This window comes from Perognathus longimembris, chromosome 17 (genome assembly GCF_023159225.1).
Source record: "Perognathus longimembris pacificus isolate PPM17 chromosome 17, ASM2315922v1, whole genome shotgun sequence".
Classification (NCBI taxonomy): domain Eukaryota; kingdom Metazoa; phylum Chordata; class Mammalia; order Rodentia; family Heteromyidae; genus Perognathus; species Perognathus longimembris.
In genome coordinates this window covers 41588592-41616571 of record NC_063177.1, presented here as the reverse complement: position 1 = coordinate 41616571, position 27980 = coordinate 41588592, and the positions used below count along the sequence as shown (strand labels likewise).

The following is a 27980-nucleotide window of genomic DNA, read 5'->3' as shown; positions in this document are numbered from 1 at the left end:
GATTGTCTCTCGCAACCGCAGCCCAGCCCCAGCCCGGGAGGAAGTTCTGTGGAGCGCTCTCCGCCGGTGCCTCTCGGGTTGTATTGTTGAACAGGAAACAGGGCAGCGCGGGAGTCTGGCGGTGGCGGAGGGAAGCACCGGACGCCGAGTCCACGCGCGCCAGGCCCGGACAAGTGGAAGCAAAGCCGGCGGGAAGACGCCCTAAGGTGCCCGGGCCGGAGGGAGGGGGCGCAGAGCTCGCCGAGGGCGGCGAGGGTGCCCCAGGTGGCCGTCCTCACCCGGGTGCTCTGCGCGCGCCGCCTCCCCTTCAAGCTGGAGCGGGAGCTGCGGGGGGGACCAGGAGGAGGGCCCAGGGGGCCAGATCGCCGCGGGCGAGGGGCTGCCTTCCGTCCAGGGGCGGGGAGAGGGCACCAGGCCGACGTCCCAGCGCTGACTCCGGCGTTGTCGCCGCGGGGGCCCTGGCACAAGACACCTCCGAGCGAAGGGCGCGTTCAGGCGCTGCTGGAATCCTCCCCGCTCCCCATCGCGTCCCCCATCCCTCCCCCGGGACCTGGGAAGGAGCTGAGGTGGGGGTCCCCCTTCCGCCCTACCCGAGGCACTGCGCTCTGGTGGGCGTCCCTGCCGTGGGAATCTCCTAGTTTTTTTCCCAGGCCTGGAAAGGGCCTGCGGCGGGCGGAGGGAGGTGCGTCCAGAACGGATCGCGCCGGCATTCCGGCTGCTCGGAGGTCACAGTTGGTGATTCAAGGTGCCAACCTCCTCGCTCGGAAAGTGAACGCCAGGACGGCTCCACCAGCCCCAACTGTGCGTTTCCAGCGCAGCGCGCCCGCGGGGACGGAAGACGCGGGGGTGGCGGAGGGAAGCAGACAGAGGCAGGACCCCACGATCCTCCTCGGTGCCTCCCTCACACCCCGGGCCTCCAGGCCGCATAGCCTCCCCTCGCCCCGGGCTCCGCCCCCAGGATCTGCCCGGGGCCCAGCACCGGCGCTAGGGCTCTTCCCCGCCCTCCTAAACGCAGCTGCATGGAGGACTGGGGACAGCCCTACTGAGTGGCCTTCTTTGCCTCCTCTTCCCTTGCCAGCCCCAGCTTGGCTTGGTGTCTCCAGCCTCGCCCTCGGAAGTCCCGCCCGGGGAGATGGTAGGAGCCGAACTCGCAGCCCACCGCCGGCTCCGCCCATCCAGCCCATGGGCTCCCTGAGGCCCGCCCAGCCAACGTGAGTGCGCCTAGGGGTGGGGGTAGGGGGCGTGAGGGGCGTGTCCCGCGTTGAGTTTGTAGTCTGAGCCCTTAGCTAGCGTGCACTCTGTCTGGGCCCCACCTCCAGGCGTGTGACTCAGTTTACACCCCTTTCCCCACGGAGGAGTTCTGGAGGAAGTAAAGAAGGCGCGCTATGGGTCTCCTATTAACTGTTCGTGGGGGTCTCTCAGCCCTAGCAAGAAGCGGGTCTCCCAAGCCACCTTGGACGGTCCGGAGACCCGTGTGTCAATCAATGTAGGTGTGTGGAGGGACCGAGCACTTCCGGGGACACCCAGGCCGATTTAACACGTGGGCTCTGCCCCCACCCCACTTCACCCCACCCCACCCTCCGACACGGCAGGAGCCAGCCTGAGCTGGCATAGGGGGCGGAGGCTCATGGCGAGCTCTAGGGACACCTCATAGGGAGTCACTCCGGGAACTGGGGCGAAACCCAGGACCCGGTGCGCCGGCCACGAAGCCAAACCTCTCCCCGAGATCTAGCCTGGGAGCCGGAGAGGCAGGAGATGAAAGTGCTGGGGAAGGAAAGAAACCGAGAGAACCGGTTCCCCGGCCTTAGCCAGAGAAGCCCCGAGTGTATCAACGCCTTGGAAATGTGCAGGCTCGGACGGCTCCAGGGAGAACGGCTTGGGGGTGAGCCGGAGCCGGCGCCCCAGCCCCAGCCCTGGACTCGGCGGGCCCCGGGGGCGCAGCGCAGAGTCACTCGGGTTCCCTGCAGGCTCGAGGCCTCCCAGGAAGGCCGAGGCTGAGAACGGGAGCGCCTGGGGGGAGGAGCAGGGGGGTGGGGGGACGACGACTGCAATTCCCACTTCACAGACAAGGAAACAGGTTCGGCCAACTTTTGGGTAAATGTAGTGTCAACCTTATCGCCAGTGATCACCTCCTGTCTTTGAGCCAAGGCTTCCCTGGCAGGAAAACTGGGCCAGTAGTGCCACCCTGCACCCTAGGGGCCGAGGCCAGGCGTACCGCATTGTAGTTATTGCAGCACCGAGGAGGAGGTTGGGAGATGATTGTTTTTGCGCCAGCCTCCTGTTTCCAAGGGGGAGAACTGAAGCTGGAACGCGCCAGCCAGATCGGGACCCGGGAGAGTCAGATCTTTGAGCCGAGGTCCCGACTGACCACAGTGCCCCTGGCCCTTGTTGCCGGCAGGGACGTCGGGGGGCCGCGCGATGGCGGCGGACGTGGAGGGGGACGTGTACGTGCTGGTGGAGCACCCCTTCGAGTACACGAGCAAGGACGGGCGCCGCGTCGCCATTCAGCCCAACGAGCGCTACCGGCTGCTGCGGCGCAGCACCGAGCACTGGTGGCACGTGCGGCGCGAGCCCGGCGGCCGCCCCTTCTACCTGCCCGCGCAGTACGTGCGGGAGCTGCCCGCGCTCGGAGACCCGGCCCCCGCCCCGCCGCCGCCGCCGCCCACGGCCCAGCCGCGCCCCGCCGTCCCGGAGCCCCTAGCCTACGACTACCGCTTCGTGAGCGCGCACGCGCTCCCCGGCCCCGAGGGCACCCCGGCGGACCCCCGAGGCCGAGCCAGCTCCCTGGGTGGCCCCGCGCGACACCGCGCCGCCGCCGCCGCCGCCGCCGACGCGCGCAGCAGCCCCGCCCCGGGCCAGCCCTCCTGCCTCTACGTCCGGCCCCGGGCTCCGGTGCGGCCCGCGCAGTCCCTGGATGACCTGGCGCGCCCGGGCGCCGCGCCCCCCGCAGGCCTCCTTGGGAGCAGCGGTCACGCCAAGGCCTGCAGCGTGGCGGGATCCTGGGTGTGCCCGAGACCCCTGGCGCGCAGCGACTCGGAGAACGTCTACGAGGCCATCCTGGACGTGCGCGGCCCGGGCCCGCCGCGGGACGAGAGCCCAAAGCAGGTAGGACCGCCGCCAGCCACGTGGTGGTGGGGCAAGGGGGTGTCGGGGGCGCACGGAGCCCAGGGGCTGGCCGTTTTTCCACCACGCCTTCCGCCCGGGCCCCTGGCTCCATGGTGAAACGGAGCGAGCGAGCGATGAGGCTCACGAGTTCTGATCCGCAGTTCCCAAGTGTCAAAGGTTTTTGACAAAACTGAGCTTGAACCGGTCACAGGCTGTTGATATTATTATTATTATTTATAATTATTACACTACTCATGTCAAATCAGCTGCCCCAACCCCTGCTTGGAGTCATCTTCAACAGGTGCATCCCCTGTAGTACCTTCCTAAAATCCTACCTTGTGGCTCTGCCACCTGCTCTGGGGCAGGGTTGGGGCAAATGAGATGGTGGATGTGAAAAATCAGTAGTCTGCTTCATTTGGGGGTTGCTTCGAATGTGTGTGTGTGTGTGTGTGTGTGTGTGTGTGTGTATACATGTATATACCACTTTATTTTTTGCAAGTCCTGGGGCTTGAACTCAGGGCTTCCTTTTGTTCAAGGCTAGCACTCTACCACTCGAGCCACAGCATCACTTCCGGCTTCTTCTGTGTATGCGGTGTTGAAGACTTGAACCCAGGGCTTCATGCATGCTAGGCAAGCACTCTACCACTAAGCCACATTCCCAGCCCCTATATATCAATCTTGCTGAGATGGTTTCAGAAAGAGCTTGTGTTATCTTGAGAGTGATTCTCTTCCCCTTCTCCCATTGGAAATCTGGTCGTGTTAACTTGAAATATTGAAAAGAGAGTAAATAGGGGGTGGGGGGAGCTCTCCTTCAGCTTTTTCATTGGAGGCTAGCACTCTCCCGTTTGAGCCATAACTCTGATCTTCCAGCATTTTGCTGGTTCCTTGGGAAAAGTTTCATACATTCCTTCCCTGGGCTGGCTTCTAACTTCAGTCCTCAGGTCTCAGTCTCCTGAGTAGCTAGGATTACGGGCGTGAGGCACTGTAGTGTATGTTTTTAAACACTCTTACCTCCTCCAAATGCTCAATGCTGGGACTCTGACATCTTCAACTTTTAAAACTTTCTAGAGAAGGGCAGCCTGAGGTGGGTAGAGGCAAGGAAGTTGGTCTGACATCTGCCACCGTTCTGACATCTCCCCCTTGTGGCCAGGGTGGAGTATAGCATGCATCCGGCTTGAATGCCAGACCCCTGCCCACTTCCCCGCCAGGGCAACAGACAGAATGCCAGGACTGTTCCTCAGTGCCCCAGTACTTCACAGTAGGGCAAGCTCTGAATGGCACACTCCAATTCTCCCCGCAGCATAGATCCTAGTAATGGTGCCCTGTGTGCCCCCCCCCAAACACACCAGGAAGTGGAGAATGGCCTTAACTCCGAATCACTGCATCTAGCCCAGAGATGACCCAGTGTTTGATGAAGAGGAGCAAAGAGTGACAGACTCTATCCATGGCCAGGGCTCAGCAGGTCTGCCCAAGGGCCCTCAGTCCAAACCTCTGGACCAAAAGGAGGAGACTCTCTTTCCTACCCTCAGTCCTCACATCTCCTGAGAAAAGAAATCACCCCCAGCCAGTGTCACATTTGCCCCTCCTCCTTCCTTCAGCACCCACCATGTTCCCAGAGGCAGGGATTTGTGATAAGATTATATCATAAGAAACTGAGGTGTCTGCCAGAGACCTGAATGGTGGGCAGAGACCCTGCTGCCCGGTCCCACTGTGGCCCTCGAGGGCTTACTTAGCATCTCTGGTCCTGTTTCCTCCTATGTGCTAAGTGTAAGGGCACAGACACCACACTCCCTGTGACCACACTTGGCTCCAGGTCAGCTATGGCTCTCTCTGACACCCCGTCCTGAACAAACTCCATGGATGGGGAGTCAGTGCCCCCTCCCCCCGGAAGGAAACCCCACCCGTGCACTTCCTTGTTCCAGGCAGGCAGCCTGTGGGAAGGAATTTCCTGAAAGGTGAGCCTGCCTCTTTTCCCCAGAGGATGCAGATGTGGTACATCCCCTCCCCCACTCACTTGTTCCTGAGGCATGAATTGACTGAATGCCCACCCAGACCTAGAGATTACTAAGGCGCTGCTACCGACCTGAGAGGCCCATCCAGTGGGACAGGAGGCCAGCCGAAGGGAATGGATGCCTCTGTCCAGCACGGTGTAGGCCCTGTGTGATGGAGCTACCCTGGGGGCCCTGTGGGACATAGGCGTGCGTGAGAGGTGTGGACACCTTGGGGATTGCATCCACCCAGTCCTAGGAGGCCTGGCTAGCACTCAGAGATGGAGTGTGGGTTTGAGGCCGCTGGCATCTGCCCCTTGAGCACGGCTTCATAGGCCTTTTCCAGGAATGTGGACTTTATCCTGTAGCTATTAGCAGGCTCATTGTGAAGACAGGAAGGGCCTTGAGGAACAGCTAGCCAGGGCTGCAGGGATGGCCAAGGTTTTGTGGTCTCCTGGGCAAGGGCTGGCTATGGGGCCTTCTGCAGGGTCTGGGATCTGTGGGGCTGGGAGAGGGCCAAGGGTATCAGGTTGAGTGCTAGCTTACACTAGTCAGCAGACGTGGTGCTGCTTGCTGGGGACCCGGGGAGGAGTAGGGTGAAGGAAAGTCTTGGGGAGCACACCTGGATGGAGTTAGCAAAAGGAATAAAACAAAGAGTTTGAGAGGAAACAGCCAGGCACAAGGGAGAAAAGCAGGAGCGTGCTGTGCTGAGCAGAAGCCAAGGAAAATGTCCAGAAGAAAGGGAGGGGATAATGGTGCCAGGCATGTTGGTGTATACCTATAATCCCAGCGACTTGAGAGGCGGAGACAGGAGAACTTTGAGTTTGAGGCCAGTCTGAGCACAAAAGTAGAGAAACTCTGTTTCAAAAACAGAAGAAAAGCCAAACGTTTTGGGGGTGTAACTCAAGTATTACAGTACTTGCCTAGCATGCTCCAAGTCCAATATACAGCACCCCAAAAGGAGTCCAAGTAAATGGAAAGGCCAATTTAGAAAAAGGCCTTTGGACGTTTATCTAAGTGGCCACCAGGGGGCGAGCAGAGGGCAGTGGGTGGGGAGTGATGAGTGTGGATGTAGACGGCTGGAGGGGCTTGGCAGGGGGAGAGGGAATGAGGAGGGGGGACAGAGGCTCCCCCAAGTTTAACGGATAGACAGAGCTGGTGAGGGAGAGGTTGGGAATGGGGAAGCAAAGATATGATGAGATAGGATTTCTGGAAAAAAGGTGTGGCCCAGAATCCAGAAGCGCACATGTAAAGATGGAGGTGACAGGGTACTGGCCCTTGCGGAGGGCAAAGGGACCAGCTGGGCATCAGTAGGCCACTCAGCAAGGCCAGGCACCCCACAGGAGCGGGGACCCCCTTACCAATGGCAGTGTCCTATAGTCTTGCTATTCACCAGTCCCTCAAGCAGCACGTAATGAGTACTTTGTGTGTGCTGGTTCACCAAGTTAGACATAAGGGACAGAGTGACACAATGTCCCTCACAGTGCTGTGGGCCCTCAGTCCAAAGCCTGCATACCAGGCTGGGCCCCTAGCAGCTTGGAATGCAGCACAGGCATACGGAATAAGATATAAAATATGCCCAGAGAGGTTGAATGTCTGATCAAATGTCCCACAGCCTGGGTGTCCGGGCTGTATCCAGCCAAGCCTATTTTATACTTGTTGACCTCAAACCCCACCCTGGCTATCAAGCTTAGTCTCAGCCAGGTGGCCTTCAGGATTGTCCACACTGTCCCCTTTCTGCAAGAGTAGTACAAGTGCAGTAGGACAAAGGCCCCCAAATTTGCATACGATTAGGGCTTGGGAAGGCCCAGCAGCTAGGGAAGCTAAGTATCCAGGCTTCTCTGATGGACTCTGTGCCCCTCCCCAAAGGCGTGGCCACCATCCCTGCCCCAGCCCCAGAGGTGGAGCACCTCAGGGCCAGATAAGGGCTAGAGCCCGCCTCTGCTGCCCAGGCATTGGCCGCTGACAGGACAGAGTTACAACCCTGCCTTACAACTTCTAGGACAAACAGGCAGGGAGGCGCCACACCTGAGCCTGCCCTGGACCAAGCCCCAGGGGCCTCACTCTTCCCTCCTCGGCTGCCAGGAACTGTGAGTGACCCATGGCCCGGGAACTAGAGTCCTGGGAGAGAAGAGGGTAGGCCAAGGGTTTTCTTTACTTTCTCCCTCCCGGAACTCTCCCCACCTGGTTTCCTTGTACACTTCCTGGGACAACTTCCTTTCAACAGGCCCGCTTACGTGCAGACCAGCAGGAAGAGGTGGACGGGGTTGGTAAGAGCAGGGAATATAGTCCAAGGACTCAGTGAGTCCCTTTGTCCCTCCTTCTCTTCACCCCCGCCCCCCCCCCCCACACTTGTCTCCTAGCTAAGGCCATTGATTTCTTCACAATGGACTTGGCCTTTTTTTTTCCACCTGATGACCCAGGAGTCCAGTGCCTAGCCTGACCAAGCTTAGGAACAAGCAAGTTCTTGGGGTACCCCCCTCTTCCCTTTGTCACACCTTCCTGGCCACCCAGAGCTCTCCCCCACCTTCAGCTCCCGCTCCCACTGCAGGCTGGGATGTGGCCTTTTGTCCCCTGAGCAGCTTCCGGGAGTCGGGGGCTTCACTGTCACCCCTCCTTTGTTGCTCCCTTCAGCTCGGAGGCCTCAAGTTGGGTTTAGGACTAGCTCCCTCCTTCCTGCTTCCTCCTGAGCCTAGCAGTTGGCCTGCTCTGAACCCATTTTCTCCGCCCTTCTAGCACTGTCCCGTGTGGGAAGGGATGGGTCTCGGTGGTGAGTGCCAGCTTCGGTTGGCGGGTCAATGGCAGATGCTGGAGTGTTGGAAGGCCCTGATTGGGACCGAGGAGTGTGACAGGAAACGTGCTCTAGGCTGTACACTAGGGCTCAAGCAGGATTGGGAGCTAGGCCTGGGCTGATAAGCACGGGGACTGCTGCTGGGGGAAATGAGGCTGAGGACTGCAGCCCTGGGGCATAGAAGTTCCTGGTTCAATTCAGGAAGCGCTGTTTCTAAATTGAGGAAGAATTCGGGTGTTGAGGGGATTTCCGGAGCTTCTCTGCTCTCTGGCCAGGTGCGGCCTTCGAGCCTGGGACTCCTGGAGACCCACCAGCCTCTTCTGCTTCTGGCTGGTTTAAGGCCCTTGTGAGACATACAGGGGAAGAGTACCCCCCACACACACCCCTGGTCTTGGGGAGCAGAGGAACTAGCAGAAGCTACCTCCAGACCCTCCAGGTACTTCCTGGTCACAGGATTGGAGCACTCCTGAACCTATTCCAATGTGTGAATTATTATATCCCTCCACCGCTCCTCCCCCTCATAAAAATCATTCAGTCTCCTTGAAATATTTGGATAGCGGGGATGTTTCAGTCTATTTCTGCTAGCATTTGGGTTTCTTCTCGTGTGTGTTCGATTTCCTAGGTTTTTGTGGTGGCTTTTCGTGGCCACACATGTCCTCATGGGTGGATGCTTCCTGCTTTCTAGTTCACACTTGCAATCAGCAAGTAAAGGGAGATGCTGTCCCGGGCTTTGGGAAGATAATGAAAAGTAGGGCCCTTGCCCTCAAGTACCTTGCTCTCCAGAAGGCAGGGCTGGCCGGGAGGCAGGGCTGGCCGACAGGCAGAGGGCTGGTGGCTCACACCTACAGTCCTGGCTACTCAGGAGGCTGAGATCTAAGCATCACAGGCTGAATCCAGCCAGGGGAAGGAATCTGTAATACTCTTACCTCCAACCAACCACCAAAAAAAAAAAAAAAAAAATTTAAGGGACAGCATCTAGACCCTGAGTTCAAGCCCCAGGACTGGCACAGAAAAAAGAAATCATTGTGTGTTTGTTTGTGCCCAAGCAAATGATTTTGCTAAGTTTTTCATACACATAAAGAAAAATGGCATATTCTCTACTTAAGGAACACGATCTCTGTAAATAAGTCAAGTTTGTTGATTATTCAAACTTTCATGCCCTTTGAATCCTTTGTTTTCTTTTCTTTTTTTAAAATTTTTATTGTCAACCTGATGTACAGAGAGGTTACAGTTTCATACGTTAGGCACTGGATACATTTCTTGTACTGTTTGTTACCTCCTCCCTCATTCCCCCCTTCCCCCTCCCCCTCCCCCTGTTTCTTTTCTTTCATTTTTTTTTCTTTGTCTCTTGTGCAAGTACTGTGTCTCTAACTCAGAACATGGGTGCTGGCCCTTAGTTTTTTTTCCCCTCAAGGCTTGCACTCTACCACTAGAGCCACTGTTCCATTTTCATCTTTGTTGGTTAATTGGAGATAAGAATGTTACCAACTTTTCTGCCTATATTGGTTGTGACCCACAATCCTCAGGTCTCAGCCCCCTGAGTAGCCAGGATTACAGATGTGAGCCACTGGAACCTGGGGAATGGTTTTTGCTTTTTATAATTAGTGGTAATGCATGCAGACTGTGTTCTGATAGGAGCTGTCTCATCAGTACCTGCTGTCTCTCCTCAGCCTATTTTGGGGTTTAATCTTCTATTTCACCCTTCTATTTGGCTTTACTTTTGCACTTGCCTGGCATCTCTTGGTATCATTTTCTTTCAACCATAATTACCTCTTTAAAGATCACATTTCTGGTACGTGTGACATGGCTGTACTTTTACACCGAAGATAACTCTGCAATGCAAGGATCTAGTCTCCTCACATTTCATCCTCCTCACCTCTCATCTTGTACTTAGTTTTATTATTTCTGACATACTTCAAATTTATTAGCTGACCTTGTGGGGATTTTTCTGCTCTGATCATGTTGCTATTGATTTCCTTTTACCCTGGGTTGTGTTTTCTATTCTTTAACGGCTTCTATTCCCATCCCTGGGGTCCCTAAACTGAACACGTGTTTTTTAGGCTGTTTACTGCAGGGATTTCTTGTCAGTAGTCCCATCTGGAACCCACAGACCCTGTCAGTCTGTAGACTCCTATCTTTTCCAGCTTAGGAAAACCGCTTCCTTGGAAGCATATTGCTTCTGTCCTGTCATCCTTCATTATCATGTGAGCTCTCCTGACTGGGTTCTCCCAGTTGCTTATCTTTTTCCTCTTTATTTCTAGCTCTGTGTATGTGGGCACTGACATTTGAGATCTATCTTGTGCTTGAATTCCCAGACCATAAAATTTGAATCTCAGGGTGCAAAACTTTTTCTCCAGTTAGTACAATGATACCTTTTGAGTCCTAAAGAATGACTTGGTTTTTTTTTTTTTATAGTACTGAGGCTTTAACTCAAGGCCTTATGCTTGCTAAGCAGGCACTCTGCTACTTGAATTATGCTCACAGTCCTGTTTGCTTTAGTTATTTTTCTCATGTTTTTGCTCACGCCAGCCTAGAGTGTGATTCTCCTATTTATACCTTCTGAATCGCAGGGATGGCAACTGTGCAATAGCACACCCAGATTTTTTGTTGAGAAGAGAGGTCTCACTGGTTTTTTGGTCTGGGCTGGTCTCAAACTTCAGCCTTCTCCATCTTTACCTTCTGTGTAGCTGGGATTACAGGCATAAGCCACCGCATCCGACCTTCTTTTCGTTTCCTTTTTTTTTTTTTTTTCTGCATGTGTACGAGGCAGCTGCGGTAACACACATGTTTAACATGTAAGCCTTTTTTTTGGGGGGGGGCCAGTCCTGGGGCTCGGACTCAGGGCCTGAGCACTGTCCCTGGCTTCTTTTTGCTCAAGGCTAGCACTCTGCCACTTGAGCCACAACGCCACTTCTGGCTGTTTTCTGTATATGTGGTGCTGGGGAATCGAACCCAGGGCCTCATGTATACGAGGCAAGCACTCTTGCCACTAGGCCATATCCCCAGCTCCAGCCTTTTTATTTTTGTGGTGCTAGCATTTGAACTCCGGGTCTGGAGCTTACTAAGCAGTCACTCTATCACACCTCTGGCCCTTTTTTGTGTGTGTGCTGTGATTTTGTTTAGTTTTGGTGGTGCTGGTGCTTAGACTCAAGGCCTCGCATCTGCTCAGTTTGCTTGCTGGGCTAGCACTCTACCACTTGAGCCAAAACCTCAAGCCTGGCATTTTGCTGGTCATTCTGAAGCTGGAGTCCTACAGACTTTCCTGCCCAGGATGGCCTGAGATCCTCCAGATCTCAGCCTCCTGTGAATCTAGGATCTACTAATAGGCTGAGAAGAGGTCTCAAAAACTTTTCTGCCCAGGGTGGCCTCAAACATCAATCGTCCTCATGTTCACCTCCCAAGTAGCTAAGGTTCTGTCAAGTTCAGGAGTTCTCCCTGCTCCCTGTCTCCCCTGTGCTCCCAGGCTCAAGGGCAGACGGGGAGGGCCTTGCTCTTCTGTGTAAGCTTCCCATTCACTTCTGGAGATGCAAGGTAGGCCTACCCTACTCTCTTCCCTGGGTGTGATTCTCTGGCATCCAGTTGAGAACTATTAAAGGAAAGGGGGCTGAGGGCTGCTTACCTAGTAAGTACAAAGCCCAAGTTGGAACTCTGGTTCAAACCCCCCTTACACTCCCTCCCCCAAGCACCTTCCTATTTCACACCTGAAAACTTGAGCATGCGTCACCGATAAATGCTGTCCTCTATAACCTCCCCAAGATTAGCACAAGCCCCTCAAGGTCATCCAAGACCCAATCCAGACTCTCATTTCCTGCTGTCTGAGTCGATTGCTCACAGCTGGCTTGCTTCTTCTTGGATGCAGCCTAAGGCCACGCATGCTACTTGTCTGTGCCCTTCTCTTGGCACTGATGAATTCAAGAGAACAGATAGGATCTGTCTGCCATGTGTGGGTGCATTTCCGGGGCAGGAGGGGTGTACCCGTGGTCCCTAACCACTGTGCTGCTTAAAAACTGGTCCTCTGAGCCGGAAGGGTCATCAGGCTCAACAGCAGCTGGTGTGAAGGAAGCAGGAGTGGTGGATGACCCCTGGCTTCTGCAAGGAGGGGAGAGAAGGGAGCTTTGAAGTGGGACCTGGAGGGATGCAGGGGCCTAGAGATAGAGCTGCATTGTTGACCTCACAGGTGGTGCACATGCATGCTAGCAGGTTGAGCAGCAAGGTGAGACCCAGGCATTGAAGGAGGGTAGAGGACATGGAGCCTGGGCCTGAGAGGCTGAGGAGAAGGAAGAGAGGCAAAAGGCATGACTACCTGGCCAGGATACACATCTTTCTCCCTTTTCTTTTTCTTTTTTCTTTTTGTTGGTCGTGGGGCTTGGACTCTGGGCCTGGGTGCTGTCCTGAGCTCTTTTTCTCAAGGCGAGTACTCTACCACTTTGAGCCACAGCACCACTTCCGGTTTTCTGGTGGTTCTTTGGAGATAAGAGTCTCATGGGATTTCCTGCCCAAGCTGGCTTCAAATTACGATCCTTGGATCTCAGCCTCCTGAATAGGCTAGGATGACAGGTGTGAGCGACCAGCACCCAGCACACTTTTTCTTTTCAAGAGAGAAAAACTGAGTTTGTGGAAATGCCAAAGGGACCAAGATGATAAAGAAGGAGGGTTTCCACCTCCCTTAAAGGGTGCATCTCCAAAGGGAGTGGAGGTCATAAGGGCCCAGGCTTGAACAGACCCTCCACTGGAGGAGAGGGGAAAGAAGGAGGGGAGTGCAGATGCAGACATGTTTGGGGTGTGAGCAGAAGGTGGTCATATTTTCCTACCTCCCTAGCTTGACTCAAAACCACAGCCTTCTCCAGCTGGGAGGTTCCTTGATGGGTCATTTCAGATTACCACAAGCCCCAGTGGACCTTGCTGGGCGTCTGCCAGCCTGGACTTACACACAGGTGTCGTGAGCCAATGAGGAGCTTCACCCCAGATTCCACCCGCCAGGGAGGATCTGGCTGCCCTATGAGGTCATCAGTGGCTTGGGGCAGAGTCCAGTGACAATGGCGCCCAATCGAAACCCCATATTAAAAAAGCAGAAGCTTGCCCTGCTTTCTTACCACACCCTGTGGGTAAGGGAACTCAAGAGGCCTGCTGGGCTTTCACAGAAACCAGCCCTGGGGGCAGGGAGAAGGACGGTCCCCTTATACAGCTGCGGAAGTGGAGGCCCAGGAATTCCAGCATTAGCCAGGCACCTGTGGCTCACGCTTGTAATCCTAGCTACTCAGGAGGCTGAGATCTGACCATCACAGTTTGAAGCCAGCCCAGATAAGAAAGTCCAGGAGCCTCTTATCTCCAGTGAACCACCAAAAAGCCAGAAGCAGAAGTGTGACTCAAGTTGGAGAACCTCAGCCTCAAGTGGAAAAGCTAGGGGACAGCCCCCAGGCCCTGAGTTCAAGCCCCAGTTTGAGGCATTCCAGCATTGCTCAGAGAGAAACTGAGGCACATTGTACCCAAGAACGCATGTTCCTAGACTCCTGTTCCATTGCTTTCCTTCTGGGTTTTTTTTGTTTTGTTTTGTTTTGTTTTGGCCAGTCCTGGGCCGTGAACTCAGGGCCTGAGCACTGTTCCTGGCTTTTTTGCTCAAGGCTAGCACTCTGTCACTTGAGCCACAGCGCCACTTCTGGCCATTTTCTGTATATGTGGTGCTGAGGAATCGAACCCAGGGCCTCATGTATACAAGGCAAGTACTCTTGTCACTAGGCCATATTCCCAGCCCCTGCTTTCCTTCTGTTTAACATCCTCTATCGCATGCATCCAAGTAAGGAGATTCCACTGAGCTGTGCCACCTCTCCCAGGCTGCTTATCTGAATTACCCAAGCAGCAGCAAAATGCTCTGCCCAGCCTCCAACTCAAGCCAGTTCCATAAGAATGAAATGGGCATGCTCCCCCAAGTACCCCTCTGAGGACCCCACATACTACCACCATTCCCCTCCCCCTGCACATTGGTGGACACATAGCTCTGGGCCAGGCTCTGATAGACACAGAATGAGCCCCAGCCACTGTCCTGGAGGAGACATGGGGAAGTACTCGGTCTGACACCATTAGCTCCTTGAGGCTGAAAACTCAGTGCTTCCCACCCTCCCTCCACTCAGCCTGGATGTCACAGAGCAGGCTCAGTGAGGAGGCCCTGTCCCTCCCAGCCTCCAGGCCAGATCTGGGGCTGAGTCTCTGCATGGAGAGATTCCTTCCTTCCTTCCTTCCTTCCTTCCTTCCTTCCTTCCTTCCTTCCTTCCTTCCTTCCTTCCTTCTTTCCTCCCTCCCTCCCTCCCTCCCTTCCTCCCTCCTTCCCTCCCTCCCTCCCGTCTTTTCTCCTTTCCTCCCTCCCTCCCTTTCTTCACTAGAGATCAAGCCCCGGGTCTTGTACTTATTAGGCAAGTGCTCTACCACTGGAGCTATACCCTCAGCCATTTTGTTTTCAAGGCAGTGTCTTGGCACTACCTTTGTCTAGACTGGTCTTAAACTTGAGATCCGCTTGTTTCTGACTCCTGAGTAACAGGAATTACAGGTATACACTACCAACTCTTACGCATGCGTGTGTGTGTGTGTGTGTGTGTGTGTGTGTGTGTGTGTGTGTGTGTGCATGCGCTCATGTGCCAATACAATACTGGAGCTTGAACACAAGTGGTAGAGGGTCAATCTTTTTCACTCAAAGGTTGACCCTCTACCACTTGAGCCACAGCTCTACTTCTACCTGTTTTATGGTTAATTAGATATGAGTCTTATGAACTTTCCTGCCTGGCAGCTCCGATCTTTGATCCTCAGATCTCAGCCTCCTAGGATTACAGGCATGAGCCACCAGCACCCAACTTTCAGAAGAATGTTTTTAAGATAAATTCCAAGCAGCATAAGCTTTCCTGGAACTTGCTATGTAGCCCTGCCTCGGCTTCCCAAGGGCTGAGATTATAGGTGTGTTCTGCCATGCTAGTGTGGTTTGGGACATTTCTTTTGCCTCCCTCCCAGAGAACAAGATTTTCCTCTTGTATCTATTCCTATCCTATCCCTCCCTAGGAGGGCTGGGGAGAGGGACTGGAGGCCTGGGGTTAAGATGGGGTGATGTTCTGATGGTCTAGTGTCTCCCCCCCACCCACTCCGTGTGCTTCTCAGAGGTGTGAAGCTGTGTTTGGAGGAGGACCTCGCCGGGAGCTGCTGTGGTTTCCACATCTGTGGTTTCCACCTCCTCCTGTTGGAGGAAACTAAGTCTACCAGAGGCCTCAGTGCCAGCTGCAGTGGCTCACGCCTGGAATCCTAGCTACTCGGGAGGCTGAAATCTGAGGATCACAGTTCAAAGCCAGCCCGGGCAGAAAAGTCTGCAAGACTCCTATCTCCAAGTAACCGGAAAAAAAGGCTGGAAGTAGAACTATGGCTCAAGGGGCTGAGCACCAGCCTTGAGCAAAAACAAAACTAAGGGACAATGCCAGGTCCTGAGTTGAAGCCCCAGTGTCAGCGCACGCGCGCGCACACACACACACACACACACACACACACACTCTACATATGTGAGACCTCTTTCTCCGCACCCTTGGATTGGGAGGAATGATTGATTTGCTCTGGGGTTTGAGCTTCCGGGGGAGTCCAGCCATGAGCTCCCCGAGGGCAGAGGACAGCAGCCGCCCCAGCCTTTCTGCACACATTCCTAGTGTACCATGCCTCACTCACATGTGTCACTGTGTCCTGAGCCCACAGGGGTATAGCAGAAGAGAAGTCGGGGGCAGTAGTAGGTCTGGAAGAAAAGAGATCCGAGATAACACATGGTCCTAGAGTCTGCAAGGCAAGCAGCTTGTGGGGCTGGGTAGACAGAGGCAAGGCAAGCAGCTTGGAGAGAAAGAGAAGATAACATGGTCCCCAAGGGCTTGGAGGAGCAGCCCCAGTTGCTCACCTAGGGGGTGTTGTGTCCCCTGCATGTGGCTGGGGTCTCAACACACACCTGCATGAGGAGATGGGGAGGAGAAGTCGGGGAGGAAAAGAGGGAAGCAGGTCCCCTTCCTTCATTCTTAAAGAGCAGGGGTGAGGCACACAAGAGTAGGGGATGTCGACACACAAGATGGAAGGCAGATGCATCCTGCTGACCCAATCTAAAAGAGACAAGCCCAGGGTCCAGGCAGGCAGAGAGTTTTAAGATCCAAACCCCCTTCTTCCTCCCTCCCTCCCTCCTCGTGGTTGGCAGGGTCTCGATACCAGCTCCCTCGTGTGTGTGTGTGTGTGTGTGTGTGTGTGTGTGTGTGTGCGCGCGCGCGCGCGCGCAGACCCCTTCCTCTTTGGGAAGCTTCCTCTTTCCCTTTCCACCCTCTCTGGGCCTTGGGGAGTGGGCAGCCACTCACTGGCTTGTTCCCAGCGCAGGAGATACTATTCTAGGCCAGCACAGGCCGGAACCGCTAGCTGCCCCATCTGCCCACACTTACCTGTTCATTCCTAGCCCACCCACAGTTAAAATGGCTGCTCATCAAGGCCTGGGTGCTGGTCCTGCTGGGTCCTCAGATCCCTGAGTGAGGCAGTCAGAGGGGTGAGGAGGGCATAAAACAACCCAAGCCTGCACCCCCACCCCGCCCGCCCCATCAGGCAGCCTCTGTCTCCGGCTGCACTTCCGCAGCCTGACAGGAAACCCGCGGTAGTCTCAGCCTCCCGCCATATCAAGACAACTTCTTGTTTCCCACTTACCCAGTGCCAGCTGGGGTTGTGCCCTTTGGCTCCACCCCCAAAACCTTCCCAGGCTTCATCCTAGCAGCTCGGAGCAGCCAGGATGGTGGATATGATTGCCAAACTGTCCAGGAGGCAGAGTCGGGCGCTGAGGGCACAGGTAGGGAGGGAGGGCCGGCTCAGCCTCTGCTGGGGCGGCAGCCTGCTTGGGATGGGGGGGAGGGGCTCCTGGCAGGCTGTATCCCCACCCTGGTAGGAGCCCCAAGGCTGGGGGGGGTGGTGTCTTCCTTTCCTGTCTCTTTCAGAGGCCCTGCTTGTCTGAGAGTGCAGTGGCGACATTCTAGGGAGCTCAGCTTGGAGCAAGAGAGTAAGGACTGCCACCTGCTTGTGGACAGGCTAGGGCGCTGGAGGCCAGGGGGGTCACTACAGGAAGCAAGTGGGGAAGGGCAGCCAGTGTGGTGAGAGCCAAGGTCTGTCTGGGCTCAGTCCTCTGGCCGGAGGTAGGAAGGCCACTTCCTTTTACCCTGTGTCCCTCTCTAGGATACAATTTGAGCCTCAGGTAACATAGTCAGACCCTTGGTTTCTGAGCTGAGGCCACAGCTGCACTCCCCATGAGCAGCCAGAACCCAGCAAGGCTCTGCCAGGGGGCCGAAAAAGTCAGTTCTTAGCCCCATGAGACTCCATGGAGAGTTCTAGAACTAAAGGGACCTTAAGGGAGCTGTGGTCCCGCCCCCTCTCCAACCCTTCAGAAGACAAAGTGGACTTGGCCTCAGGTAACTCTGATACCCTTAAGGGGAGTGGGGGGGGGGGGCTCTTGTGACAAGGTAGGTGACAAGGACTGGACTGACTCTAGGAGAACTCAGGGCCTTGTTAGGATGTACTGACAGTTCACATATATAGTAGAACTTACTGTCCCCCAGGATCTAAGATCTGAACATTTTGTGTGTGCACACACATGCACACACGCACGCCAGTCCTGAGGCTTGAACTCAGGGTCTGGACTCAGGGTTGAGCTTTTTGGCTCAAAGCTAGCACTCTCCCACTTGGGGTACAGACAGCTCAACTTCTGGCTTTGGGGAGGTTATTTGGAGATAAAGAGTCTTAACAGATTTTCCTGCCTGGGCTGACTTGAAGCCTCAAACTTCAGATCTCAGCATCCTGAGTAGCTAGGATTATGGGAGTGGGCCACCAGCACCTGACCAACTTTTGTCTTTGCCCTGCTTGGGTTGGGGCTGAACCTGCTCACAGCTTCCTGGGCTGTGCTGCCTGGATGTGTCCCCTCCCCACAGGGCCCTGCTCTCCTTTCTACCCATCCCCATTCTGCTACCATAGCTTAGTACCTGCCATGTGCAAAGCCCAGGGAAGAAAGTGGCTTAGGAGACTGGGTGCCATTTTTATACTAAAGTGTTAACGCTATCATTAATTTTAACTTACTATTGGAAAAGTTTACTATCTTCAAATGTACATAATTTCACAAATAGGATGTGGTGAAAAGCTGATGCCTATATTGGGTTTCAGTGAATTTTGGCTCCGGTGAAGAGACATTCACAGCCTTTGAGTCATGATTTTGTGTGTGCCAGTACTGAGGCTTGAACTCAGAGCCGAGCACTCTTACTTGGCTTTTTAGCTCAAGGCTGGTGCCCTACCACTTGAGTCACAGCTCCACTGGCTTTTTGCTCGTTACTTGGAGATAAGCCTCTCTGCACAGCTTGACTCTGAACCTGGAGTTTGAAAATGTAACTTTGGGGTTGAAGGTAGGGCTCAGTTGGTAGAGTGACAGCCAATGAGCAAAAGGTATCAAGTTTGAGTCCTGGTTTCAGGCAAAAAAAAGAAAAAGAAAAACTATAACTCTCTGACCCTCAAGTGGGGCCGCGGAATTCAGAAGAGGTCTCAAGCTGGCACCTGAGCTGATCTTGAAGAGGAATAGGAGTCAGCCAGGTGAGAAGGCAGGAAGGTGGGCCCAGGCAGGCCAAGAGCCAACGCCTGTGGGACTCACAGCAGAGAGGGTGGGGACCCGTAACTGCCTGAGCTACTGGAGCTTGAAAGTTCAAGGCAAGAGGCAAGGAGGGGCAGGAAGTCAGGCATAAACTCTGACAGGTGCCTAGTTAAGGGTTTAGACTTTGCCCTGCAGCCAGCAGGGCACCCGGAGGTGGGAATCAGGCTAGCTTCTGATCTTTGAGGGTGTAAAGCATGGCAGGCTTGTAGTCCACATGACCAGCCACCCGTGATAAACCCCAGTCTCCCTGCTTCCCCCTCCCATTCTCCCATCTGTCTGGCTGTCATCTCTCTCCTGATCTGGAACGGACGGTGACACCTGCAAAACAAGCCCAAATCCAGAGGTAGTGCTGACTCTAATCCCAGAGCTTTCTGGGAAGAGAGGGAAGGAAAGTGAGAGCTCAAGGTGGGGCTGATTGCAATTCTGAAAGGGGACCGCAGGAGGGGTGACCTCAATCTTTCACTTGTCTCTGTGAGTGCAGTCAGGTGCTGTTTTTGCTGCTGTCGCTGTGCTGCTACTGGGGGCTTGAACTCCTCCCACTTAGCTGCGCCACTCAAGGTTGGCACTCTGTCACTTGAGCCACACCTCTGCTACCTGCTTTTGGCTAGTAAATTGGAGATGAGTCTCAGAGATTTTTTCTGCCAGGATTGGCTTTGGACTTTGATCCTCAGTTCTGAGCCTCCTACACATCAAGGATTATAAATGTGAACCACTGGGGCCCAGCTTGATGTTTTATTATTGTTAGTAAATAAAGACGTCATTGTCCTGTACATCGCTGGCTCTACTTCAGGAAGCACTTCCAAGAACATTTCTTTAGGGATGGTATACTTCGGGGAGGAGTCCTAAGGTGTAGTAATTCCCCTGAACAATTAATGTACTGCTTATCAAAATGCTGTGAAGTAGAGATATGTGTTTTTTTTGGGGGGGGAGCACTGAGGGGGTGGCCCATGAATGGAGGGGGGAGGGGGAGCAAATGCAGTCATGTCCAATGTACATATGTAAAAAATGAACTAGGTAACTTGAGGGTAGGGATGAGAGAGGGGAGATAGGGTAGAATGATGGAAGGGATGGCATTGAGCAAGGTGCCTGGTAATCATAACCTGATACATGGGATTGTAACCTCTTCACACAACTACTTAACAATTAAAAACAACAACAACAACCACGTTTCTTTAGGACTGGGAATGTGGCTCAAGTGGTAGGACTCCTGCCTGGCACAGGCAATGCCCTGAGGACCACCAAGAAAGAACGTTTATTTTTTATTTATTTCACATTTGGCAGCACTAGGGATTGAACTAAAGGCCTTGCTTGCTAAGCAGGCGCTCCACCACCCCAAGCCCACATTTCCTTCTCTTCACGCCATCGGGAATGACCAGAGTAGACATTTGACACCCCGGGAGACTAAGGCAGAGACGTAATGGAACTTGCTGAAGGTCATCTAGGTGACAGGTGGCCCGTCGGTACTTCGTGGTGATTCGGGAACTGCCCTAAGTCGCCTTTGCCGCCCCCAGGTGGATGACCCCCCGGAGCCCGTGTACGCGAACATAGGGCGGCAGCCGCGGGCCCCTTCCCCGCGCGCGGCCGCGGCCCCTCGCCCCAGCTCTGCGTGGGAGACGCACACGGACGTGGACAGCGGGCGCCCCTACTACTACAACCCGGACACGGGCGTGACCACCTGGGAGTCGCCCTTCGAGACCGCGGAGGGCGCCGCCAGCCCGGCCACCTCCCCGGCCTCGGTGGGCAGCCAGGAGAGCCTGGAGGCCGAGTGGGGCCAGTACTGGGATGAGGAGAGCCGCAGGGTGTTCTTCTACAACCCGCTGACGGGGGAGACGGCCTGGGAGGACGATCCCGAGGACGATCCCGAGGACCCCCCGGAGGAGCTGGAGATGCAGCCCTGCTTGAGTCCCGGCGGCGCCCGGGACCAGCGGGTGAGGGGCGGGGCCTGGGGCCTGGGGGCGGGGCCTGCGGGCGGGGGGGCGGGGCTGTCCCCTGAGAGCCTCTCACCCCGCCTCCTGCTCAGGACTTCGGAACGTATGGGGCGTGGCCAGAGGGTGAGGGGGCGGGGCTTCCCCTTCGGGGTGGGCCTATCCGGGTGCACCTCTGACCCCGCCTCCTGCTCAGGACTAGGAATGGATGAGGGGCGGGGGGAGGGGCGGGACCGGATGGACCGGGCTCTCTCTGGGCATCTCTGAGTACCTGACAATCCCTCCTGCTCCTCAACCCCAGGAATCAAGCAGTGGGGTGCATCTGGTACCAAAAGGAGGGACCAGGGGCTGTACTGGCCCTGACGCCATCTGAATCCATCTTCTGATCCCTGCAGCCCCCCACCCCTGAGACAGACTACCCCGAGTTGTTAACCAGTTACCCCGAAGAGGACTATTCCCCCGTGGGCTCCTTCAGTGAGCCCAGCCTCGCCTCTCCCTTGAATGCACCTCCTGGCTGGTCCTGTCACATAGGCCCCGACAAGCAGATGTTGTACACTAACCACTTCACCCAGGAACAGGTAGGGATTGCGTTGGCAGATGGACCCAGACATACACGAGGTCACTGCTCCCAACCTTCTTCACTAGGACCTCCCCTTAAGACTCTAGATTGCAGTTCCTAGGCTGACCCCACACAAGCCCAAGACAAAGTCACCTGCACTTGTCCTTGGTACTGTGTTGGCCTCCGGTTAAAGGGAACCTTTTCCTCCTCTCATGAGCTGGGCTGGGCACCCTGACCACCCCTGTCCCCACAGTGGGTGAGGTTGGAGGACCAGCATGGGAAGCCATACTTCTACAAGCCGGAGGACTCCTCTGTGCAGTGGGAGCTGCCCCAGGTAACCAGCTGGGGCAGGGAGTGTGCTGCGGAGCAGCGAGGGGCGATTGCTATATGACAAGATCTTGTTCCCCAGGTCCCTGTCCCTGCCCCTCGAAGCATCTGCAAATCTAGTCAAGACAGTGACACCCTAGCCCAGGCCAGCCCTCCAGAGGAGAAGGTAGGGAAAGGCAAGGAAGGCCCTAGCAAAACAGCCACAGAGAAAACAGGGGTTTTATGGAGGTGGGAGGGGGGCAGGGACAGGTGGGATTTACCTGACTACAGGTCCCAGCACCAGACCCCAGAGTTGGAGGAGCGTGGAAGCTGAGGGGAAGTCTCACCTCAGGAGGGCTGTGGAGACTCAGAGGAGGAGCTAGTCTGCCCCTTGTGGCTCATCCTAGGGACTGCTGCCTTTTTCTCCTCCTCTCTCTTAGATCAAGACTCTGGACAAGGCAGGGGTGCTCCATCGCACCAAGACAGTGGATAAAGGGAAGCGGCTCAGGTGAGAACCCATCTGTACCCAGGGCTTTAATAGTGATGTTTACTGAGTTCTTCCTCTGTGCTGGGTTCTTCATAATCTTTTTTTTTTTTTAATTTCCAGTCCTGGGGCTTGAACTCAGGGCCTGAGCACTTCCTTTTGCTCAAGGCTAGCAGCACTCTACCACTTGAGCCACATGGCCACTTCCAGCTTTTTCTGTTTATGTGGTGCTGAGGAATGGAACCCAGGGCTTCATGCATGCTAGGCAAGCACTCTACCGCTAGGCCACATTCCCAGGCCTCTTCCTAATCTTCAAAGGATTCAAGGCACCAGTAGAAGCAGTGACTTGTCCCGGGTCCCTTGGCTACTAGGGACTAGAGATGGGAGTTCAGTGCTCCCAGGCCAGTGCCTCAGAATCCTTAGGCTCTCTGCTCTGCCGATGGGGGAGAAGGAACTCTCAGCCCAGGATCCCCACTTCCTCACCCCACCAGGAAGAAGCACTGGAGTGCCTCGTGGACTGTGCTGGAGGGTGGTGTCTTGACCTTCTTCAAGGACTCAAAGACCTCAGCTGCAGGCGGCCTGGTAAGGTTGATCTCAAAGCAAGGACCGCTGCCTCTGCTCTTGGTCTGATCTGGTCTGGGAGAGGCTAGTCTGAGAGAGCCATACCCAAGTACCAAAGGAGCTGTGCACTGATACAGAGGAGGTAATGACCGCAGATTCACTGCTAGCCAGCTGTCCCACTCAGCTTTGTGCTGGGGAACCATCCTTGAGGGTGGGCAGCATCAGCCTGGAGGGTGGAAAGGTTGAGGCTTGGTGCACCTGCTCATAGGATGAGACTGGGCTTCTCTCTCCTTGAGTGGACAGGTAGCAAGGACAAGTCTGCCAGCAGGCTCTGTGGCTAAGAAGCACCAGGCTCTTGGGGTTCCAGCAATCCTCAGGCCCCTTTTCCCAGATCTACTGTCCAGTCATACCAGTGATCTCAGCCAGACCTTGGATCTGGGGAAGCCTGGTGTGTCAGAGCTGGGGTACTATAGCAGCTAGCTCCATCTGGGCTGGAGAGTCTCACTGTCTTTTCTCTCCCACAGAGGCAGCCCTCCAAGCTCTCCACCCCCGAGTACACAGTGGAGCTGAAGGGGGCCTCTCTCTCCTGGGCCCGCAAAGACAAATCCAGCAAGAAGAATGTGCTGGAGGTGAGTGGTGAGGGTGGAAAAAAGGGGAGAAGGGGCTCGCTAAGGCATGAGACAAGCTGGAAGTCTCAGGGCTCAAAGTCATACTGTGTGTGTGTCTGTGTGTATCTATGTCTGTGTGTCTGTGTGCCCCGCCGGTTCTAGCTCTTTAACTCAGGGCTTTGATGCTTTCCCTGAGCTTTTTTGCTCAAGGCTAACATTCTACCACTCGACCCACAGCTCGACTTCCAGCTTTGGGGGGGTTAATTGTAGATAAGTGTTTCACAGATTTGTTGCCTGGGCTGGCTTTGAACTATGATTCTTAGATCTCAGCCTTCCTACTAGCTAGAATTACAGGTGCCACTGGTACCCAGCTCAAAATCATAAGATGCTTCACTACTTTAGTCATGCATCCAGCCCTCCTATTTTTTAAGACAGTTGAATGAAATAGTATCCAATTATAATTTTAATACGTAGGGGTTAGCTAAATGACAGTCCTCTTATTCTGCAAGTTGGTCATATATATTTTTTTCTTTGGTACTTGGGATCAAATCCAGGATGCTGTACTTGCTAGGCAAGTGCTTTGCTACTGAGCTACATCCCAGCCCGTTCATGTATTCTTTTACATGAAGTGGGCTATGAGAGGACACAATGCTCAGGTTGGAGTGTGGGGCAGGTTGGGGGTCTCCTGGCCTTAAAAGCAGGGGCAAGATCTGTGCTCAGTGTGTGCTGTTGGTTCTCTTCATTATCATTCCACAGCCAGGGTCTCCCATGGGGACACCTGTCGCTTTCTTTTTCCTTCAGGCCAGGGCTCTGGGTTGAGGTCTGCCATACCCTGTGGTTGGCTGAGTGGGGCGATGAAACTGAGCCCTATAGAGCTGGATTCTAGCCCTCCCTGGCTATGTGCCCATAAGGAAATGGTGAAAGCGCCATAGGTCTCACATTGCTCCTCTGTGATAGAAATGCTCTCACCTGCTGCTAGGAAACAGGAGCAAGACTTGGGCCTGGGGATGGGGGGGCTTCTTAACTGCATTAGGTTCTGAGTTCCTTGGAGGCAGAGACAGGTTACCTCAATCTCTGAACACACATGCACACACACACACACCCCTCAGGGTAAACCCAGGCAACCAAAATGACCTGGTAATTTGTGTTCCTGCAGCTACGGAGCCGAGATGGCTCGGAGTACCTGATCCAGCATGACTCAGAAGCCATCATCAGCACCTGGCACAAGGCCATCAGCCAGGGCATCGAGGAGCTGGTAGGCAGAGCCTGGATCTCCAGGGCTTTGGGGGACGGGGTAGACATCCATTATTGCAGGATCACCCCACCCATTGTGGGAGGCAACCCCTATGCCGGTGACAAGGCCCCAACAGGCTCCCTGCTAGTGTGGCCCCACTCTGGCTGAGAGGGCTGGGACACTGGGGAAGAAAGGGCCTTCATTACACCAGTGACTCAGCCCTCGGGTTGACCTCCCGGGAGCACTCTACCAAGGGATCCGGACACTTCCAGGAGGAAAGAAAACATTGAGAGCCAGCCTTAGGCCAGAAAGACAAGCTAAAACTAGAATATAAAACTTAAGAGATAGCAGGTGGCCGGTCTGTCACACCTCTTAGCTATTTAAGAAGCTGAGATCTAGAAGATCACAGTACAAGACCAGCCCAGGCAAAAGGAGTTCACACACCCCATTTCAGCCCATAGCTGGGGGCAGTGGTGCATACCTGTCACCCCAAGCAACATGGGAGGCTGAGATTGGGAGGATCAAGGACAAGGCCAGACAGAAAAGCCCTTGGGACTGTTGCCATGAAAGAAAGCTGGACTAGGTAGCACACACCTGTAATCGCAGCAACAAATGGGTAGGCAGATCAGAGCTCAGGCCCTCACCCAAACTTTAAGGGAGACCCTATTCTAAAAAATAGATTTAAAACAAAACAAAAACAGAGCTGAAGGCATGGCCCAATGGTGTCACAACAGCCTCACAAGTACAAAGCCCAGTCCAAACCCCAGTAGCCTAAAATAATTGAATTCAGATGTCTACTTTATGTGTGGATGTGCTAGGATTTGAACCCTTAACTCAGAGCCAGTTGCATGCATGCTAGACAAGCTCATTAACTGTCACTGAGCTATACCCCGAGCCCTAGGAGCCTACCATTTTTTAGGTTCAGACTACCCATTACTTCAGTAGAGATGGAACAGGCTCTCTTGATGAGTTTGCTTGGCAATTACCTGGCACTTTCTGGCTCTCATTCCCCTTGAGCTAACCTTGAGGGGGAGGGGGTGCAGCTGTATGACCAGAAATAGAATTCCAGATGCAAAAGTAGAAATCCAGATAGAAAGGAAAACGCAATGAGTTTGCGAGCCATGGTGGCTGGGAGCCGATCTAGGGGAGTGCCCTTCACAGGAAAAGGGACCTGGAAACGGGGCGGGGGCAGAGGTGGCCAGGATAAGAAAGGATGGGGGGGGGGGAAGACCCCACCACCTAAGGCTTGGTAGCCAAGGAGGGGAATCCTGGGCCTCTGCACTCTCTAAAGGGAAGGGGAGTTACCCCATTAAGGGAGGAGAGAACTCTGGAGGTGGGGGGAGGCATCTCTGATCCCCTCCCTGGCCCCTCGTTCCAGTCCGCAGACCTGGCCCTGGGTGAGGAGAGCGAGACGTGCAGCGCGGACTTCGGCTCCAGCGAGCGCCTGGGCAGCTGGCGAGAGGAGGACTCGCGGCCGAGCGCAGGTCTGCTGTAGAGGGGTAAGGGTGGGGTGCAGTGGAGGAGTCCCCCCCGCCCCCACACCCATGGGCACAGGAGGGGATGCCCCTGTGGTGGGGGCGGGGGCCGGGCTAGACCAACCCCATTGCCGCCACCCCCTTGCGCAGCCTCCCCCGCGCTGAGCCCCGCGGGCCTGGAGAGCGACCTGAGCCGGGTCCGGCACAAGCTCCGCAAGTTCCTCCAGAGGAGGCCCACCATGCAGTCGCTGCGGGAGAAGGGCTACATCAAAGGTAGGCTCGGGGAGCCGGGGGCGGGGCCCGTGGGGGGGGGGGGAGGTAGGGTGCGTGCGTGCGTGCGGGGGAGGCCTGGGCACGTGCGTGGGGGGGCGGGGAGAGGGGAGGCCCGCGGCCCGGGCCCGGACCAGGCGGCGCTGACCCGGCCTCTTCCCCAGACCAGGTGTTCGGCTGTGCGCTGGCCGCGCTGTGTGAGCGGGAGCGGAGCCCGGTACCGCGCTTCGTGCAGCAGTGCATCCGCACCGTGGAGGCCCGGGGTAGGCCACGAGCGGACCGGAGGGCGGCGCAGGGCATGGGGGCACCGCGATGACCTCCTTCCAGGGCCGAAGGGTGGCACAGGGTAGAGTGAAATTCCGAGAAGTGGCTCACGCCTGTAATCCTAGCTGCCCGGGAGGCGGAGGTCTGGGTGGGGCTGGCAGCAAAGTCCACTCATCCACCAGAAGGCTGCAAGTGGCGCTGTGGCTCAAAGTGGTGGAGCGCTAGCCTGGAGCAGGAAAAGCTCAGGGGCAGCGAGCGCCCTGGCCCCGAGTTCAAGCCCCACCACCCACCACCGCCACCACCTGGGAGCAGCACCTCCCTCTGTCCTCTCCCTCCCCAGGACTGGACATTGACGGGCTGTACCGCATCAGCGGAAACCTGGCCACGATCCAGAAGCTGCGCTATAAGGTGGACCACGGTGAGACCCACCCCCACTCCCTGCCCCCGGGGAACCTGAGGGCCCAAAGGGTTGCTGACCCCCACCCCACCCCCACCCCGACCCCAGATGAGCGCCTGGACCTGGACGACGGGCGCTGGGAGGATGTGCATGTCATCACCGGCGCCCTGAAGCTCTTCTTCCGGGAGCTCCCCGAGCCCCTCTTCCCCTTCTCCCACTTCGGCCAGTTCATCGCGGCCATCAGTGAGCAGCCGGAGGAGGGGGAGGAGGGGGGGGGAAGAGGAGGGTCGGGACTGGGAGGGGGCGGGAAGGGCGGGAGGGAGAAGGGAGAGGGGGCGGGAGCCGGCCAGCCCCCTCCACCCACGGGGGCCCCCCTGGTTCTCTTGCCCAGAGTTGCAGGACCCGGCGCAGCGCAGCCGCTGTGTGCGCGACCTGGTGCGCACCCTGCCCGCCCCCAACCACGACACGCTGCGGCTTCTCTTCCAGCACCTGTGCAGGTGAGGGGGGGGTGTGGTGGTGAGGGGCAGGGGGCAGGGCATGGCCGGACCCCCCCCTCTCCTCCTCCTCCTTCCCCGCCGCCCCCTTCCCACATCCTCCAGCCCCCGCCCTTCCTCGCCCCCGCAGGGTGATCGAACACGGGGAGCAGAACCGCATGTCGGTGCAGAGCGTGGCCATTGTGTTCGGGCCCACGCTGCTGCGGCCCGAGACGGAGGAGGCCAGCATGCCCATGACCATGGTGTTCCAGAACCAGGTGGTGGAGCTCATCCTGCAGCAGTGCTCCGACATCTTCCCGCCGCCCTGACCGCACGACGGGGCGCCGTGGTCCTCTTCCCCTTTCGGGCGGGCAGCCGGAGGCCGCGAGGCTGCAGGCCGGACTTTCTCCCCAGGACCCGCTGCTTCCCACCCGGCCTCGGGCGCGGAGGTTCCTGGAGCCCTCGGGCAGGCGGGAGGGCAGGGCGACCCCTGGTGGGCAGTTCGTGAACTGTGATTCATTCCCCCCCCCCCACACACACACATCCCCAAGGTGGGACTCCTTAGGTTCCGTGTTGTTTTTTTTTTACCATAGCGCCATCTACTGTGCAAGTGGGACGATGCAAGAGGGCTGGGTTTTGTTTTGGTCTGTTTTTATTTTGTTTTCTGGGGCAGCTGTTGGGAGGAGGAATTCAATGAGGGGCTTCTTGGCTTTCACCAATCCAGACCCTCATGAAGCAGCTAACAACAACATGCCTGCTGCAGGCAGGACTTGACCCTGACCTCTGGCCCAGGATGCTGCTGAACCTGCCTTCCTCCAGCCTCAGGAAAGGCAGATGCGCCCAGGCCTCCTTCCCTAAGCCACTGGTTTGTCTG

The 27980-nt window shown here is 56.0% G+C and overlaps 1 protein-coding gene across 4 annotated transcripts; it reads left to right on the top strand.

Moving 5' to 3' along the window:
* The first annotated feature begins 8 nt into the window (after positions 1-8).
* Positions 9-27980, top strand: Arhgap27 (Rho GTPase activating protein 27). Of its 4 annotated transcripts, XM_048364952.1 has the most exons (19): positions 9-206; positions 1079-1211; positions 2399-3105; positions 20062-20478; positions 20871-21053; positions 21288-21368; positions 21444-21527; positions 21781-21848; positions 22316-22406; positions 22910-23014; positions 24150-24248; positions 25606-25711; positions 25853-25975; positions 26137-26235; positions 26577-26654; positions 26742-26876; positions 27025-27130; positions 27258-27449; positions 27566-27980. In XM_048364952.1, exons 3-18 carry the CDS (start codon positions 2419-2421, stop codon positions 27433-27435), a joined length of 2640 nt encoding a protein of 879 aa, XP_048220909.1. In that variant the 5' UTR covers positions 9-206; positions 1079-1211; positions 2399-2418; the 3' UTR covers positions 27436-27449; positions 27566-27980. The 4 variants fall into 4 exon arrangements, with proteins under 4 accessions (XP_048220909.1, XP_048220910.1, XP_048220912.1 ...); XM_048364953.1 differs by lacking the exon at positions 1079-1211; XM_048364955.1 differs by lacking the exons at positions 9-206; positions 1079-1211; positions 2399-3105 and adding an exon at positions 7053-7183.

Bases quoted from the DNA above. Each gene is read 5' to 3' on its own strand.
- Arhgap27 (XM_048364953.1), top strand. From the start codon at position 2,419: ATGGCGGCGGACGTGGAGGGGGACGTGTACGTGCTGGTGGAGCACCCC. The intron at 3,106-20,061 runs GTAGGACCGCCG...TGCCGCCCCCAG, and splicing joins GGGACGAGAGCCCAAAGCAG to GTGGATGACCCCCCGGAGCC. The intron at 25,712-25,852 runs GTCTGCTGTAGA...CCCCTTGCGCAG, and splicing joins GGACTCGCGGCCGAGCGCAG to CCTCCCCCGCGCTGAGCCCC.